The 18,427-nt window shown below is 36.8% G+C and overlaps 1 protein-coding gene across 15 annotated transcripts in view; it reads left to right on the forward strand.

Moving 5' to 3' along the window:
• The window catches only part of epb41l2 (erythrocyte membrane protein band 4.1 like 2), a 151,356-nt gene that overhangs the window by 117,823 nt on the left and 15,106 nt on the right, over positions 1-18,427 (forward strand). For 7 of the 15 annotated variants that reach the window (XM_062978691.1, XM_062978679.1, XM_062978685.1 and 4 more), the window contains 5 exons: positions 4,222-4,368; positions 11,597-11,764; positions 13,354-13,407; positions 13,608-14,144; positions 15,820-15,942. In XM_062978691.1, coding sequence (XP_062834761.1) covers positions 4,222-4,368; positions 11,597-11,764; positions 13,354-13,407; positions 13,608-14,144; positions 15,820-15,942 — 1,029 coding nt within the window. The remainder of the gene's footprint in view (positions 1-4,221; positions 4,369-11,596; positions 11,765-13,353; positions 13,408-13,607; positions 14,145-15,819; positions 15,943-18,427) is intronic. The other 8 variants (XM_062978701.1, XM_062978689.1, XM_008118095.3 and 5 more) reach the window with 8 other exon arrangements.

The following is an 18,427-nucleotide window of genomic DNA, read 5'->3' on the forward strand; positions in this document are numbered from 1 at the left end:
GTATTGAAATAATTTTCACCGTGAAATTCTTTAAAATTGCAAATATGAGGTTGTTTGCCACCCTAATTTGGTAGTAAATATAGTTTCTTCCATAGCATAACTATAACTAAACTGACAAGAATTCATTGAAGAGATCAAGCATTGCCATCCAAATGGGGCTATTCCTGCTGTTAGATGTAGAAAAAAATTATACATGGAAAAATTATACATGAAAATGTGAGAACTTAAAGATTTACAGTAACTTTACTAATATGTTATGTTGCTTTTTGGCAGCTTCTGATGACTGAGTGTATACTTGGCATAATTTTACTAACATACTATAAAATGTACCACATAACATTGCATTGAACAAATCCCAAGAAATGTGCCTGGTTTCACCCCAACATTATTTTTGAAAATTTTGTATTGATTTCTTTATCTTGATAGCAACTAAAAGCACAATGATCCCTTGAAATTTAAACTTGCTCACCTTACTATGTTTTCAAATTTTATGGTGCTTAGAGGTCTACAAGTGAAGCTTTGCCTCATTAAAAAACAATACACAACCCTGTTTCCGATAAAAATATCCTTCCTTCATGCTATCTGTGGACAGGATACAACTGGGAGACACCTGCCATTGAATTTCGATATGGTAGTTCCTCCTACCATTGCCATACATGCTCAAAAGTCTGCTCTAGAGGGTTTCTCAGCTCTCTGGAACAAATATTGATGTGGGGTGGGGAAAATCCATTTACTCTTGAGTTTTTCTGAAGGATATATTCCATCAATGCCTAATTGGATCATGGAATCAGTCCTCAGTTCTTTCTCTCCTCTGCACATTCTTAGCCCCTAATTCTTCCCTTTTCCTCATTCCATCTTTTTGTCTCTTTCTAGTTTTCCTCTCTCCTCATCTTTCCCAGTGCAACTGCAAAATGTCAAAGCTTCATCACAGCCACAAACATAAGTACAAAATTGGAACAGAAGTTGCTAAATATGATTGAATTAACTTAGGAATTGAGTAGAATGACAGTTATTTTACTGTTACAGTTGGCCCTCAAGTTAAACTTGGAGTAACTTGAGATCTGGCATGGCTTCTGCTTCCACCACACATGCAGATGCACACCAATAATTAAGAATGGCATTACACTTAAAAGGAAATATAGAATATAGAATTACACAAAAAGGAGCTATTGCCCAAAGCTTGGAGGTAAATATCTGAATTCCCTTTCTTTAATTATATATAGGAGACTTTCTGTTAATTGGCACCCATAGAGATTGGTAAATGTCAGACAAATGTAGTTTCTGGTTGCTTGAGAGTTACTATTAAAAGTAGACCTAACTAATACTATATCCCATATTATAGCTTACCATAAACTTGGTATTGATATTAATATTAAAAAAGCAATTAAAAGCTAATAAAGACAAGCTTAATTTAATGTAACATAGTTTTACTGTATTAAAAAACAATTTTGTGAATGCAGTAATATTTCTCTGATTCTTTTGCTGGTTGCTTGAGTTCTGGTTAACTGAGATTCTAGGTAGGTAATGTTTTTCCCCTGACATTAAGTCTAGTCATGTCCAACTCTAGGGATTGGTGCTCATCTCCATTTCTAAGGCGAAGAGCCGGCGTTGTCTGTAGACACCTCCAAGGTCATGTGGTCAGCATGACATCATGGAGTGCCTTTACCTTCCCACTGGAGTGGTAATTATTGATTTACTCATACTTGCATGTTTTTGAACTGCTAGATGGGCAGAAGCTTTAAAAATATGTACGTACATAATACCATCACTTATGTGAGAACATTGCGTAATGCCGTTTACAGATAAGAGCTACCAACATCTATATATATAAAAGAGTGATGGCATCAGGGCAGTGGACAAAACAACAAAAGTACAGGCCCCGCAACCTCGAAATTTGACAACACAACCCATCATCCATGCCTCCAGGTTGATACAACAAAAAGAAAAGAAAAATAAAGTCCTAATTAGAGGGAGAGCAATAATTTTTTTTATCCAATTGCTGCCAGTTTAGAGGGCTAATCTCTGCCCACTTGGTTGCCTAGCAACCGACTCAGCCAAAGGACAGCCAGGTTTCAGTTAGGGGACAGGCAGATTTAGGCCTCACTTAGGCTTCTTCCACAGATTATCTAATTTGCACTGGATTATATGGCAGTGTAGACTCAAGGCCCTTCCACACAGCTATATAACCCATTTATAATCTTATATTATCTGCTTTGCACTGGATTATCTTGACTCCACACTGCCATATAATCCACTTCAGTGTGCATTTTATACAGCTGTGAAGAAGGGGTCTCATATAATCCAGTTCTGAGCAGATAATATAAGATTAGAAATATACAGTAGACTCTCACTTATCCAACATAAACAGGCCGGCAGGATAAGTGAATATGTTGGATAATAAGAAGGGATTCAGGAAAAGCCGATTAAACATCAAATTAGGTAATCGTTATACAAATTAAGCACCAAAACATCATGTTATACAACAAATTTGACAGAAAAAGTAGTTCCATGCACAGTAATGCTATGTAGTAATTACAGTAGAGTCTCACTTATCCAACACTCGCTTATCCAACGTTCTGGATTATCCAATGCATTTTTGTAGTCAATGTTTTCAATATATTGTGATATTTTTGTGCTAAATTCATAAATACAGTAATTACTATATAGCATTACTGTGTATTGAACTACTTTTTCTGACAAATTTGTTGTCTAAGATGATATTTTGGTGCTTCATTTATAAAATCATAACCTAATTTGATGTTTAATAGGCTTATCCTTAATGCCTCCTTATTATCCAACATATTCGCTTATCCAATATTCTGCCAGCCTGTTTATGTTGGATAAGTGAGACTCTACTGTACTGTATTTACAAATTTACCACTACAATATCACAATGAATTTAAAACACTGACTACAAAAACATTGATTATGAAAAGGCAGACTGTGTTGGATAATCCAGAACACTATATACGTGAATGTTGGATAAGTGAGATTCTACTTTAATATGAAATAATTACTGGGATAGAATAATGCAGAACAATATAATCTCTAAAACCAGGACAGTAAATAAACAGGGAAATTCCACACAGGAAACAATCGGGGCCAGCTAACACCTCCCAACAAAGTATTCCCATCATCAAAGTCTGGAAAATCCTCTGTTTTCTCAGGGCCACAGACAGTAGACGCACATAAAATATTGCAAACAACACCACTCTGAAAACAAGGGAATTCCAGACAGGAAACAATCAGGGCCAGCTAACACCTCCCAACATAATGTTCCCATCATCAAAGTCTGGCAAATCTGTTTTCTCAGGGCCACACACAGTAGAAGCACATAAAATATCGCAAACAACACCACTCTGAAAACAAGGGAATTCCAAACAGGAAACAATCAGGGCCAGCTAACACCTCCCAACAAAAAATTCACTCAGGGAGGAAGCAGCCAGGCTTTAAAGCTGCAAGGCCATTACATCCTAATCATTTTTCCTAATTGCAGCATTCATACTTGCCTCCAACAGACAAAAAAACCCAATCAGAAATATTGTATATTCACAACCTTTAGGAAATAATATCCCCTGATGGCGCAGCGTGTTAAAGCGCTGAGCTGCTGAACTTCTGGACCGAAAGGCCACAGGTTTGAATTGGGGGAGCGGAGAGAGCCCCCACTGTTAGCCCCAGCTTCTGCCAACCCAGAGGTTCAAAAACATGCAAATGTGAGTGCATCAATAGGTACTGCTCCGGCGGGAAGGTAACGCCGCTCTATGCAGTCATCCCACATGACCTTGGAGGAGTCTATGGACAACTCTGGCTCTTCGGCTTAGAAATGGAGATGAGCACCAACCCCCAGAGTAAGACACGACTGGACTTAATGTCAGGGGAAAACGTTTACCCTTTACCTTAACTACCACCAGTTCCTCAATGCTTTATTTCCCAGACCACCAGACTTCGCCACAGCAACGCGTGGCCGGGCACAGCTAGTCTAATATAAATAATGTACTGGTTTTGTGGCACAAACATTAAAATACTTTGATTGCAATTAACACAATTGAGATAAAAACAGGGTGTTTATTTTCCTGAAACATAAGGCTAGTTTAAAATCTAATTTGTAAATTCTAATTTGACTCCTCAGATGCCAGGCACTTTTCATGGTGTGTGTATGTATTTTAATGGTTAGTGTTTGTCATATATTGTCCTACCTTTTTTTACGTTACACATTGCTAGGACCTGGATAAGACCCAGGATGAATTACTGAAGCATCAGGCTAGCATTAGTGAACTCAAGCGCAATTTTATGGAATCCACACCTGAGCCACGCCCTAATGAATGGGAAAAGCGGCGTATCACACCTCTGTCTCTACAGACACAAGGGGTATGTCTCTGAAAACCCTTGTCAGCATGCATAGCCATAGAGTTAAGAAAACAGTTTAAACATGCATTATAATTCAGTATTGAGCAGGAAAATATCGTGTGTGTCTGTGCTGTAATATGAAATTTATTTGCATTTAATATTCTAACACTGTGGGTATGTGTTGTTTTCTGTTCATAAGTATTGGTGAAAAAATTACTTCTTGCATACAAGATATAGAATACAATTGTGAGTACAGAATTACTCAAGTTGTCATCACAGTTTTCATCAAATAAGGATGCCGTTAGCTTGCCAGGAGAAAAGATGAAGAGCAGCACCACTTACAGTCTTCTCTCCAAAATAAGCAAACCTCAAAAGGTTATTTTTGAAAGCAATCTATTTATAGTTATGATGTCAGGCAACTAAAAAATATGAAATCAAGTTATACCATGGTATTGTCAGCGTTAAATACATAATATTAAGACTGTCCGTGAGATCTTAATACAAATATCTCCAAATCCCTCTATTATATTATCATTTATAATGGTTTATAAATTTATAAAATATTGTATTAATTTACAGTTTACAGGGTGCTTTCAGGGATATAATATGCCATATATACTCGACTCTAAATTGGAAAAAGAATAGTAAACAAATTAATCTTGAAATCTAGGTTAGTTTATACACAGTTCATTGCTGCTTCAGTAGCAGTTGTGGCCAGCCTATCTACCTAGGGAAGAAGGAACAGGAAGCTCAGTCTGCTGAAAAGGTACTAGATCTTGCTTCTGTTCCCCAGAAGTGGAGAATAATGCTTTTAAAAATGACTTACTCACCTGAAAGTCAATAAGTCTGCTCCCCAGGAGTGGGGAAATTATGAAGTACTGTCCCAAAAAGGAACCTGGTCACATGGAAGTCAATAAACCTTCCCCTAATATGGGAGGTCAAGACAAATGCTTGCCTGGCAGCACACTTGCCACTGCCATCACAACCTCCCCCCAAAGGTTTGAGGCTGTGATGTTCTCAAGGTTTTTGGACAGAACACAAGGGCAACAGAGTCTCCTCTGAGCTAGGCACCTTTACAAGAGGCATCTGCATACATGAACAGTTCTAAGTAAGTCTCCCACACATTGCACAGCCACAATTTAGTTCCTTTATTATTCATCTAGCCTTTAGATCAGTAGTTCTCAACCTGTGGGCTGTGGCCCAGCAATGGGCCGCAAGAATGAAAATCCAGTCGGCGAACCTCCTTCCTATTTATTCATTCATTCATTCATTCATTCATTTCCGCTCCTTTCCGCATAGCTGATTATTGCATTGGATAGACCACATCAGCTCCAAATGATTAAATATGGTTTTCTGTGGGTGAGCAGATGGTTACCACTGGATGGCATATGTTCTGTATCAGAAACTACAGTACAGCTGTACAGTACAGTACAGTTTTCTGAATCAGCATCCCAAATAACCAAACCGCATCTAAAGTTGACCAAAACTGATTTGTAACCTTGTACTAATGTTGGAGAATGGTCCCTGGTCAAAGTGGTCCCCGGTCAAAAAAAAGGTTGGAAACCACTGCTTTAGAGCAGACAAAAGCAGATATGCCTTCTGGAATTTGGCATTGTTTTCCTTTGCTTTAGCCTTTTCATCCTTTGTTCCGTGAGCCTAGGTTTTATGTGATGGACTCTTGACTTACCCACAGGTCACAGCGAATTCTGTAATTTTGTGCTCCAAATTTGACCTTAACTTATCCATTCGATCAATTTATAGTCAATTTTGTTTGGAATAGTAGTTGTTCCCATTCTATGTGCTGTGGGACAAAGTGTACAGGACATTGGTGGTGTTGTATGTTTTTCAAAAACAATAACATGCCAATTTAAAAAAATCCTTAGATATGACATTAAAGTGGGCATTTTACAGAAATGTGTTCTCTTTTAAAAAATAAAGTATGCTGCATGATACAGATGTCAGTTTTAACATTGTGCATGTGTAGTGATCCTTCAGTATTTCTGTACAGTGGTCCACACTCTTCCACATGCCTCTCAACTTCAGAGGTGTTGATATTCTTCTCTCAGGATTCTTTTTTGCTTTTGTAAAGCTATTGGTTACTTCATTGTTCATTACTTTTGATTTGATAAATTATATAATTCCTGCAAAAGTATTAAAGAAGAGTGTAATGGCAGAGGAATTTGTCTTCAGTGGAATAAGAGTATAATTAAAGTTGCCAAAAGAGAAAAAAAATGCAAAGTTACCTGACACTTCACTTTTTGAATTTTGTTCCTTCCAAAAACTCTTTATCACTTTGGTTTGTTTGTTTTGCAATTAATTTTGAGTTTTAATTAAATTACTATTTGCAATGTTTCTAACAATAAAATGATAACGTAGTACATAGGTAAAACTGTTTGAATAAATAGGAGGACATTCAACTGATAATTCCATGGACGGGGCTTTATGTTATTTATTTATTTCGTGTCAAAAGCATTGTACAACAAATACATTTCAAATAATGGGGAAAAAAGAAATCACAAGCAACTAAATAGTTTTGGACCAAAAGCGGGCAACAGCAACCGCATTGTCTGTAGCTTTAAACAACTCCTCCTCTGTACATGAGGCAGGGCATTGTGGGCAAGCATACATGTGCTGAGTTGTTTGTTCAGCTCCACAGTCACACAAGGTGGAGGATTCCTCCAGGTAGTGCCACCTTGCCAAGTTGTCTTTTGATCTGCCCACTCCACTTCTGAGTATGTTCAGGGACTTCCAAGTTTCCCATTCTTGGTCATGCAGTGGGTGGCTTTCACAATGTTCGACCTTTTTTCTCTCACCGCTAGCAGCAACTTCCCGTCGCACGTCAGGAGGGGCAATGCCAGCTAACTTGTAGAGTTTATCAACAGGTGTAGGTTTAAGGCATCCTGTGATGATTCTGCATGTTTCATTCAGTGCTATGTCCACCTGCTTTGCATGGGCAGACTTGTGCCAAACAGGACAGGCATACTCTGCAGTTGAGAAAGACAAGGCCAGGGCTGATATTCTTATGACTTGTGGGTCTGCACCCCATGAGCTGCCAGTCAGTTTCCGCAGGATGTTATTGCGTGCAGCTACTTTGTGCTTGGTGTTCATGCAGTGTTTCCTATATGTTAGTGTTCGGTCTAAGGTGACACCAAGGTATTTAGGATGGAAACAGTGTTCGAGCTCTTGGCCTTCTCAAGTAACTTTCAGTTTCCTGTTGGCTTCGCGGTTACGTAGGTGGAAAGCACACACTTGTGTCTTGGCAGGGTTAGGCTTCAGGTGGTTCTCTTTGTAGTAGCTGGAGAGATCTTTCAAGGCATTGGTGAGTTGCTTTTCTACTGTTTCAAAATCTTTTGCTTGTGTTGGGTTGTGTTGGGGCTTTATGTTACCCCAAATACATATTAGTACCATTTACAGTATCCAGGAGATACAGGATTTTTCTCTTCTTGTAAAAAGCTAATTGTTTATCTCTGGCATGTAGAAATAATGATTTAAAAAATCACACTCTGATACAGGGTGTTTCAAAATGGTGGACCCAGTTTTAAAGCAGTATATTTCACGATGGCAACATGATACATAAAAAGTTATAAACAGACTCAGGAGTTATCTAGTCTTAATAACATTTTAACCCAGAAACCAATATAACAAATAACCTCACAATCAGACAATATCTCATTGGACCTTATCTTTTGGGGATGGCTAGGGGCTGTTTGCATGCTGGGAGTGGCATCCACTAGTCATCATTTGAAACTATGCACCACCATTTTAAGTAGTAAGAGTTACATTAATGGGCGGTTTGTAGTTGCAAAGATAAAGCAATTTCAAATAGGGTCTATATTTTTAAGACACTGATATGTTTCTCTTTTTTGGCTAAATCAGATGCGACAAATGAAGTAATATCTAATCTGTGCCCATTGTAGGTGTTTGGTTGTATTTTTTGGTTCTTTGTGGAAAGCTTGTTTCTTCCTTTCAGACAGAGAGCCAAAAAAGAACTGTACTTTCTTTTTGATTGTCAGCAGAATGTTCGTCGGTAACTTCCTAAAACGGCATATGTGAATGAATAGTTGTTATTTATTTAGATGCTTTTTACCCCCTCCTCAGCAAAGACACTCTGAGCAGCTTACAAAATTTTAGTTTGCTTTCAGGCCTACATTGTACATGATATTAATATTTATTACAGAAATACTACACAATGTTACAGTAGCTTGCTGGCTGCCTTCTTCTCAATGAGTGTCCAGTGGAATGGGAGTTGAAGGATGATTAAAAAATCTCTAAATAAAAAAATCTCTAAATTGTTATAAAAATGTTATAATTTTGGAAAATTGGGAATTCCTTTTCATTAATAGTCTGAATAGTCTTCTCCAAATAACTCTTATAAGTAGATATATGGGATAGGTAATGTTCATATTCAATAGTTTCAAATTTACAGTAATCTTTTATACATTAATCTAAAATGTACCAAAAATTACCAAGTTAATAACCCGCTTTATTCATACTAGTGAGAAGGATTACATTGTAACCATTCAAAGATAGGACTATGGTAATTATAGCATTTTTTAACTTTTAAAACAGAACAGATGTCTAACTGATATGCTAATATCAGTGTGACTGAAAACTAGACTGGCTTTTTAATAGACATTTGTATGCTACAGATTTTTAAATGTAACATTAAAATTCATTTTACAATTAGAAAATTATGAATTTAAATTCCAGTATACCCTGACAGAAAGACTTCCTTTCATCTTCATCTCTACATATCGCACATATGTGCCTGCTCAAAGATTGATTCAAAATCTTCTGGAATATACAAGTTTTAGAATTTCTGTCTCTTCTATCATTTGATTAAGCTTCACTGCCAGCACTTTGGCTCTGTTTTGTTCAGATTGTTTACACAGAACTTTTACACATTGTATATCTCTATCAATACCCAGAAAATGTACTTGATTCCCATGGGGATGACTTTATTAGCAACTGCAAATTCATGTTCAATGGTCTCTCTCTATCCATTCTGGAGAACTACGCTAAGTAATAAAATTATACTTGAATGTTTGTCAAATGCAACAACAAACAGTTTCTCTATTGTTCTCCATACTGTAGGAATGTTCTCCAAAACTGCTGAATATAGCATTCCTGCCAGATTTTGGCTCAAGTCATTATCCTGACATTTTATCTTATCCTGTAAATTCCCAATGACATGTTCCTTCCAAAGTTTCTAGAATGCTGATTTTATTTTGAGTTACACATGCTTCTTTGCCTGCTATTCTGGACCTAAATGCAGAGAACATGTGACTTCCCCAACTGTTTTCTAAATGAGAAATAAAAATGCATCTTACAAACCGCTCAGCTGGTTAAACTGCCTCTCTCTTTGCCCTCCATAGTTAGTCTGAGCAGGCCATTACTACCAACTTTGCCAACCAGTAACCTAGCCATCCGTTTTTATTCAGCGCTACTGCCTAGATGTGCCACAATGGATATAACTTTTGGTATCACTTTCCTTGCACCAGTATTGTCATAATCTCAATTCCCACCTGATCTTTCTGATAAGGTTGTTCAGAGACTAATGGAAAGGACATTTTAAGCTAGTAAATATAGCTCAAGTAGGCAGTTGTGCATTCACACAAGTCATCCTCCCCCTCTGCATTTCTTTTATTGTTCTGCTAATCGTCAATTGTTATGGCAGCATAACTATAGGCATAAGGAAATGGAAGCAGGAACACTACCAAAATCGGCCTTCTAGAAGGTTCTGAACAGGTGCAAACTCATATGTGTGAATATGTGGAGAACCACATAAATAACCACAGTCACGTAAAATACCCTTCATCTTCAAAATAAAAAGTATTCTAAAGGTTATATTCCTTTCTCTGTTTTTCTGTTTTTAACTTGGTTCTTCCTGGAATCCCAGCTTAATGAAACTTTTTATTTTGACATAATGGTATTACCAATACATTCTGTTCTTGGATCTTTATCATTGCTGTAAGGCAAAGATCAAGGAATATATAATTAAACATATTGATAGCTAATTCTAGAACTGATAAGAATAAAAAGTACAATGTAAGTCATTTCCTGAGGAGCTAAACAACTAGAACAGTGTATGTTTCACAGAGGAATGTTCTGCACCTTTTACAAATTTCTGTTTAAGGGCACAGCAGGTGTTTAAAGATACTTTGTTGCACCTTGAAAATATTTTATTAAATGTTCCTGTTCCTTTCAATAGATTATTTTTACTGTTATAAGTGTTCTTGATTGTTTGTATTTTCAAAATGACTTCAATGGGGTGGATTAAAGTGAGAAAGGGGGGGATGACTTTGTCTTTGGTCCTTTGCCATATTTGCTCCAGTTTTATGCTTCAGTGTAATTCTGATGGCTAGCATCCTGTTCAATAGTTATAAGATTGTAAGCTAGACAGATCATCAATGTGATCCCCCAAAAGCCTACGTTTTCAACATGGCAGCACCTTGACTAACACATTCCCAAGCCCCTGTAGATAGGGGCTCTCAGACTTGATGTCTGCCACACTTTCTTGGTCTCAGGCTATCAGTTATGGCAGGACCCTTAGCAATTTCTCCAGTTGTCTCCTCTCCATTCATTCCATGACCAGGACTGCGGGGCAGACATTATTTCTCTATGGACCTTATCTGAAGCAAGTCATAAACACACAGATTGGTGTCCAGCCAGATAATTGTTTTAGGAGGAATGGGGCATTCTCAAACATAACTACAATAAGGATTCTTCATAATCATGATTATGTCTTACCATACATGATCTCATCCTCTAATTGGCCCACCTTTCCTAATTACAGTAGAGTCTCACTTATCCAACATAAAAGGGCCAGTAGAACGTTGGATAAGCGAAAATGTTGGATGATGAGGGATTAGGAGAAAGCCTATTAAACGTCAAATTACATTATGATTTTACAAATTAAGCACCAAAACATCTTGTTTTATAACAAATCGACAGAAAAAGCAGTTCAATACACTGTAACAATATGTAGTAGTTACTGTATTTACGAACAGGTGAACAGGACACACTGTAGTACTCCTAATGCTGTGGTCATTTATTTTGAGCTTTTTGTCATAAAAGTACAGTGTGAGCTGCTTTTAAGACACATTTAAATGTTCTGTCCTTTTCTGTGTGCTTTTATCTCCCTTTGCATGTCCTTTGTTTCCTTTCTTGCTTGACGTCTCTTTTGTAGGTCACTGGTGTTTTGTCTTCTGCTGTTAATTTGTTACTTTCCGTTTTCTAACTTGTCTAGAGCCTAGAAGAGGAGATAGCATCAATTTTATTTAGTACAGAGGGTTTTTCCAGTAGTATGAAATCAGCCTTCACTTCAGCTACCTTGTGGACAACAGATGGCACTGTTGTGAAAGATAATATACCTTCTGAAAAGCTCTCTGCTTCTCTCTCCTATCAGCTGCCTGAGGTGCTTTTCCACATTTCTTTTTCCAATATAAAGCCATATATGTAGATGGGAGGAAGGGTGTAATTCTGCAACAAGATAGTCCCCTTGGGTGAGAAGGGCGGGGTATAAATGTTGTAAATAAATAAATAAAATTGGCTAGAAAATAAGAGTTTTGTGGGCGCTCTGATGTGCACACAGAGTTCCTACATGACTGTACTTCCTTCTTAGCAGGGGGTTGGACTAGATGGCCCATGTGGTCTCTTCCAACTCTACTATTCTATGATTCTATGATTCTATGATTCTATCACATCCATGTTCAGCTCACCTCTTCACATGTAGTGGTGATGGATTGCTTGTAAATTTTAGATGGAACATTTTTTGTAAAATAAAGAGGGAAAGGGAAAAATCTAAATGCATTTTAAGATAGGTGTTCAAAAACAATAGTCCTTCCTGTTTACATATTGTGCTTTTTATTCCACTTATATTTGAAATTATCTGTTATCATTAGTGAATATAAACTTTTACACTTTTTATTGTGTGAAATTAAAATTGTCCATCATGTTGCAGATGAAGTATTGCATCTAATTGAAGATAAAGTTATATTTTTCTTTCAGTTACTGCATTTTAGTTTTATTATTTACTTCGTGTGTGTCATTATTTGGGTATTGACATCTACATCAGTCACTTGGTATTGACAATAGTTGACAATGAATATTTAAATCCAATATTAGTTTCTTTGAACTAGTATGTATGACAGTAAAGGAACTTGTTGTTTGCTTGTACTGCCACATGCCAGTTTTTCTCCTTCATTTGATATAGAACCATTCTATAGAAAAAATATATTTCCCCAGGGATAGCCAACAAATATACTGCAGCAATACTCATGCTTGGGGATAATATAATATTTCCAAAGTTTATGATGGTCCTATAAAGAGACACTTAGCAAGATATGTAGCATTCCATTAAGAGGTGCCAATTGTTGCTTACCTACAGTAATCTTATTAGAGAAATATACTGCATTCATATAGACAAAGTTGCTCATTAATGATTGAATTCTGCCACTGCCACTGATAACTATTAAGTAGATTGCTACTTAGTAGTATATTTATTCATTTTTTTAAAGATAAATAATTACTTTTTAAAAAGTCTAAATTATGTATTTCATTGTTAATTTGCTCCCTGGTGAAGGGTTTCAACTAGAGACAAATTTAGATAAAAAATATAATGCTAAACACTTGACAAATTAATCCCTGTTCTCTAAATTCTGCCTTATCTTTTCTTAAAAACGTTTTGGGAAGAAGCACTATTTTTGTGTTTTTAGAAGCAGAATATTTTATAGTACTCTAAATACACTGGATTGGACCCATATTTAGTCATACATGTTGTAGTTCCTGTGAAATCAATGGGATTTAAACTAGTCATAACTAGAACCATTGACTTTACTGGATCCGGCATATTGTATTTTTTCTGTGTGCTTATCCTTGTGCTGATTTAACAAAACTTTGCCATAAATACTTAAATGTGCAAGTAGTCTCTCTGTGTTGTTTGTGAAATGAGAAAAGCAGATGTAGACATTTATATGTGCCTTCTGGTTGCTTTTTGTTCCACAGAGACTTACTCCCCAAACAGAAGAGCTCTCCATGGGAACCAGCAAGACTACTAAGGTTCTCCTATTTTGCCATAGTCCATTTGACAGTTCTGAATCATTCTCCTTTCCTTTGTTCCCCCCCCCCCCTTTTATTCATGATTACAGTCATCTGCGTTTTTCATGTGAATGAAACCATCCATCACTTAGCTTTATGTTCATTATTTTATTTATTCATATGTTCTACTTTTTTTTTCCTCATCCATTTGTTTTGTGCAGAGTTCGCATGAGACTCTGAGCGTAGTGGAGAAGAAGCAGGCAGAGGTTGGGATAGAAGAGACAATAGTCACAGATGATACCAACAGGGACAAAATGCAAGTTGTCTCTGCTGGAGGGGAAATTCAGAAGATGGAACATCAACTGAAAAAGAACTCTTCCTCATTGTCATCAGATAGCAGCAGTAGTGAGAGTGAAGATGAAGCAGGAGAATATCGGCCATACCAACAAATAACGCAGGACTCTATAAAGGAAGAACTAGAGGAAAACGAAGTTATTAAAGAGGAGGAGCAACAGAAGGCAGATACAATATTGTGCGTAAACATTTCAGAAGAAATCAGTCCTGCTCAAGTAACAGTTGGGCACACAGAAGTAACAGAAGGTTTTGCTCAGGCAGATGAAGTAGCCACAGAGACAAACTTCCCAAAATTGGATAAGCAAGGTCTGAAAGAAGAGAGGGTGGAAGAACAGCTCAAAGTAAACGGAGAGGCATCGCATATTGACATTGATGTTTCATCACAAATAATTTGTTGCTCTGAGGTAAATGGTACAAGAAGAAGGGACTTTAGATTAGATTCCTCATCATAGGGTTAAATATCTCTGCCTTTCTTCTTCTCTGTCCTCTTCAGTTTTTCAAACAAATTAAGATCTGGAAGGGAGAGAAAAATTGATGTGCAAATTCTGCCTTTGGCTATGGCTTTTGAATTTTTGCTAAATCTATTTTGGTTTCCCAGAAGAGCAAACTTGCTGGGATTATACCATCTTTTTTTCTTTTTCATCTTTTGCTTTTGTGTGTTAATTTGTTTGAGTCTTGTCCTGTCTAAAGTGTTAGTCTTTTATGACCCTACATTAACTTTTAATTGGAATGCTGAAGTGTACCTATTTAGTGCATGAGGTGAATATAGCCAAATCATATCATATAATATATGCTTCTTAAAATCCCCAGGGCATTTTTTGGGGAGGATCTTGTTTGATTTGCTATATTTCCCTAGGTATTTTGTGACATTGCTGTCAGAAACACCCAGGATTAATAATCATGCATTGTCAACGTAGTCCTCCATATAGCATTACAAAATACTGTAATAATGAATATATTTATTGGTTTTAGTCAAAAGCTTTTGAAAATATAAATATTCTAGTAGTCACATGTAGTCTACCAGAAGAATGAATATATTGCATAGTTATGCAAAACAACAGAATAAGTCACCTGAGAACAGAAAGTAAAGGACTGTTCAAAAATTGTATTCCAACTATAGACTTCTGTTTTCCTGTCAAATAGCACTTGCGCCAATCTTCTTTTGGAATGTGTGAGGATAAACCCTATCTTCCCTGAATCCCTTCCAAAAATATAATCTTTAGTATTGCAGTGTGTTTTTTTCCAGACTGATATAGCAGCAGTGTTGATGAAGGAACAATACTGACAGCACTTATCTGAATGGGTAGTTCCATATTAAGTTAGAAATGTGTGTGCAGTGGCTTTCTTAAGGCAGTGTATTTCTATCTACCAACAGAAGTAGATTTATGAAAATTATAATGTTGGCCAAGGACAAGTAGCTCATAACCTTTACCTTGTTCACAGATGCAAGATTTCTCCTATTCAAAGTGTTTCTCAAAGGTGCACCATACCAGACATGGTCTTCTATACATTGTTGGACTGCAGTTGCCATCCACTCTTATCAACCTAACCAGTGGATAGGGATGATGGGAGTTGCAGTTTAAACATTTAGTGTGCCACATGTGATATAAAAAGGTGTAGTGTGTTCTGGAAGCTGTGCAACATCACTTCTGTAGTGAGAGCTTTTGCATACATAAAGCAAATTTCCTTGAATTAATATAAGTGCATAGTCTTGATTCTGTGGCTTTTTGTACTTCCTCTACAGTGAGAATGCATTATGACAGTGTACTCAAAGTTTTTTTAAAACTTACACATGTTACAGCATTTCCAATTGATTCTAAGCCATTTTTATAAGATACTGATTTCACTTGCAATCCATGCATAATATGAAAAACATAAACTTATTTTTGTAGATGTTTTGTAGGCAGGAAGTAACATTTGTGCATGATATTCTTTACGTTTTTGGCTTAAAAGTTTTAACAAACATCTTTCATTATTGGTATTTTGTGGCTTAACTTACTGATAAAATGATAAAAGCCATATGTTTAACCTTGTTATGACTTGTGAATTCATGATGTTCTGTGTCTTCCTGAACACTAGCCGCCTGTGGTTAAAACAGAGATGGTGACCATTTCAGATGCTTCACAGAGAACTGAAATATCTACCAAGGAAGTACCAATTGTTCAGACAGAGACTAAAACAATCACATATGAATCTCCCCAGGTACTGCTGTTGCATAATTTATAATATCTGAGAACCAGCTGCTCATTGAATTGAGCATACACCCACCACTTTTATCTAGCTGACAGTTATACATGTGATACAGTATACTGGATACTCTTCCATGCTTTTTTAATTTTCTGGCTTGATATTTATCAGTTGTTTTCACTTACAGAGATGAGAAATTTAAAGATTAAACAGAGAAGTGGGGAGAGGCTATCCTGGCTTTCTTGACCCAGTGCAAAAGTTGTTGGGTTCTATCTTGCTTGCATGACTATTTCATTGGATATTCTGTCATCTGGGCTGACATATTTCACCAGATGATATTTCCCCTTCTGCTTGTTGAGCTGGTCTCCTTCTCTAGCTTATGCGTCTAGCTAACTCCTGATTTCTGCTGTAGAAGGGCTTCATTTTTTTAAAAGGTGTCCTTTTATTACTGTTTTAATAGTATGTATTTTATATTTTTTCTTCATGTACTCTGAATGCACACTAATGGAGAAGGCTGCGACTGCACAGGCTCCAACGGAAACTCTTCCTAGCTATAAGTCGGGAATCTTAGCGGCACACTGAGTGCAACATTTGAAACGTGTGGTAGACATCAGAAGAACAAAGAGTCCGAAGTGAGCTTTGCGGCGGAAAAAAAGGAACTGGGGAGCGGATGCCGAGGGCTGCCTTATGTGCCCTGTGGGGAGAGGGGCGGGGTTACCGCCAAAATTCAGACTTTTAGCTTGGAAGAGTTTCCGTTGGAGCCTACACAGGTGCAGCCTTCTCCATTAGTGTGAATTCACAGTTTACACTCGAAGAAACATGGTTACAGGTAAGCAACCTGACCATCATCCTTGTTTCTTAACTGTGCTTTAAGCTATGCTATGAGACACTTTGAACTCTTTGTTGGGAGAAAATTAGAAACTTAGTTAAGAATGTGGATCTACTATTGAGCTGTATTTGACTCCCAATTACTTGGGTCAGTTACTTGGTTTCAGAATTTTTTCAGGGAATCAAGAACAGAAGATGATGATGTGGGTAGTTTGCAAATGCAAGGTTCTGTCTTACTGTGACATTGCCTCAGTGTGAAGTTTTCCAGGCTTACATGGTAATTTTTAAAACTAAACAAAAAGCTGGCCTTTTAAACTGAGCCACTTAAAAATGTAAACTGAGCTCATACTAGAGTGCATGAAAGCTAAAACTACATATTTATATTTAATCTGACATTTTCACTAGGTCTGAAATGTAACGTTTGTCAATATGCCCTTTCTCGATGTGGGTTTAATTTTTGGGTGAAGAAACATTTAGCCATTTAAAATCAGAGCAGAACCAGAAAAACACTATTTTTCTGAAATACAAATGGGAACATTAGGCCTTGGGGTCTAATGTAACTCTGTGACATTCCCCAAAGGTCCTCAGATTTTCCCCATTTATTTATAATTTATTTATTATCTTTATTTATACCCCGTCTTTCTCCCCATGGGGACTCAAGCGGGCTAATATACCACCACTTGTTTTTCCCTAGCTTTTAAATAAGATTTTATTCTAAAATCTTTTGGATGTTGTTCAGTTGAAATTCCCAGTATTCCTCACCATAGGCTGTATCGGTTGGGGCTACTGGAAGATGCAATCCAACATGTGATTGTCATATGATTCCTATTGCTGTGCAGTGAGATCGAAACTGACAGGAACAATTTTAATTTGGTTTTTTTAATGCTTTCATATTTCTCCTATTCCATACTGGAATACAGTTCAAGGGGACATCCCTTACACTGACTCTTGCCTTTGGGCTAAAAGATATTTCATTGCTCCTCTCCTCTTCTATAAGATTCAGCTTCTTGTATGCAGTGCCTTTGTTTTAAATTTCAGCTGATATTTCTTAAATGCTTTAAAATGTATAGTGACCTTCTCTCAAACAAGTATCTTAACTCCACTGGTCTGCTACCTGTTACTTAAGTGGAGTATCTCTTATCCAGAAATCGAAAATGCTCCGAACTCCAAAATTGTGAGATAGTGACTTTTTTGCTTTCGGGTGTTTCAGTTTATACAAAATCAATTTCATGCACATAATTATTGAAAATGTGTGGAAATTTTCTTCAGGATATGAAGATGAAAACAAATGGTTTTCATATTCATGTTACGTCTTCAATATACTTCGAGATGTGCATTTATCTCATTATGTTCATGCACATATTCTAAAATCCAGGAAAAAAAACCCTGAAATCCAAAACACTTGGTCCCAAGCATTTCAGATAATGTGATGTGTTATTATTTCTTACCTGCCTTTTCCTAATTAGACACAAAGCAATTAAAATGATATAAAACTAATATTTATTAAAGTAAGCTATACAGAGTTTAACATTTGTAATTTAAAAATCATGTTGATGTCTTTCTGGAGGAGACTGGTCTTTATACTTATTTTTAAACTCGGAGATTATATCCGATTGATGAATCTTCTCCAGAAGGTCATTCTATAATCTAGGATGGCTGAAGGAAATGTCCT

This window comes from Anolis carolinensis, chromosome 1 (genome assembly GCF_035594765.1).
Source record: "Anolis carolinensis isolate JA03-04 chromosome 1, rAnoCar3.1.pri, whole genome shotgun sequence".
In the NCBI taxonomy this organism is placed as follows: domain Eukaryota; kingdom Metazoa; phylum Chordata; class Lepidosauria; order Squamata; family Dactyloidae; genus Anolis; species Anolis carolinensis.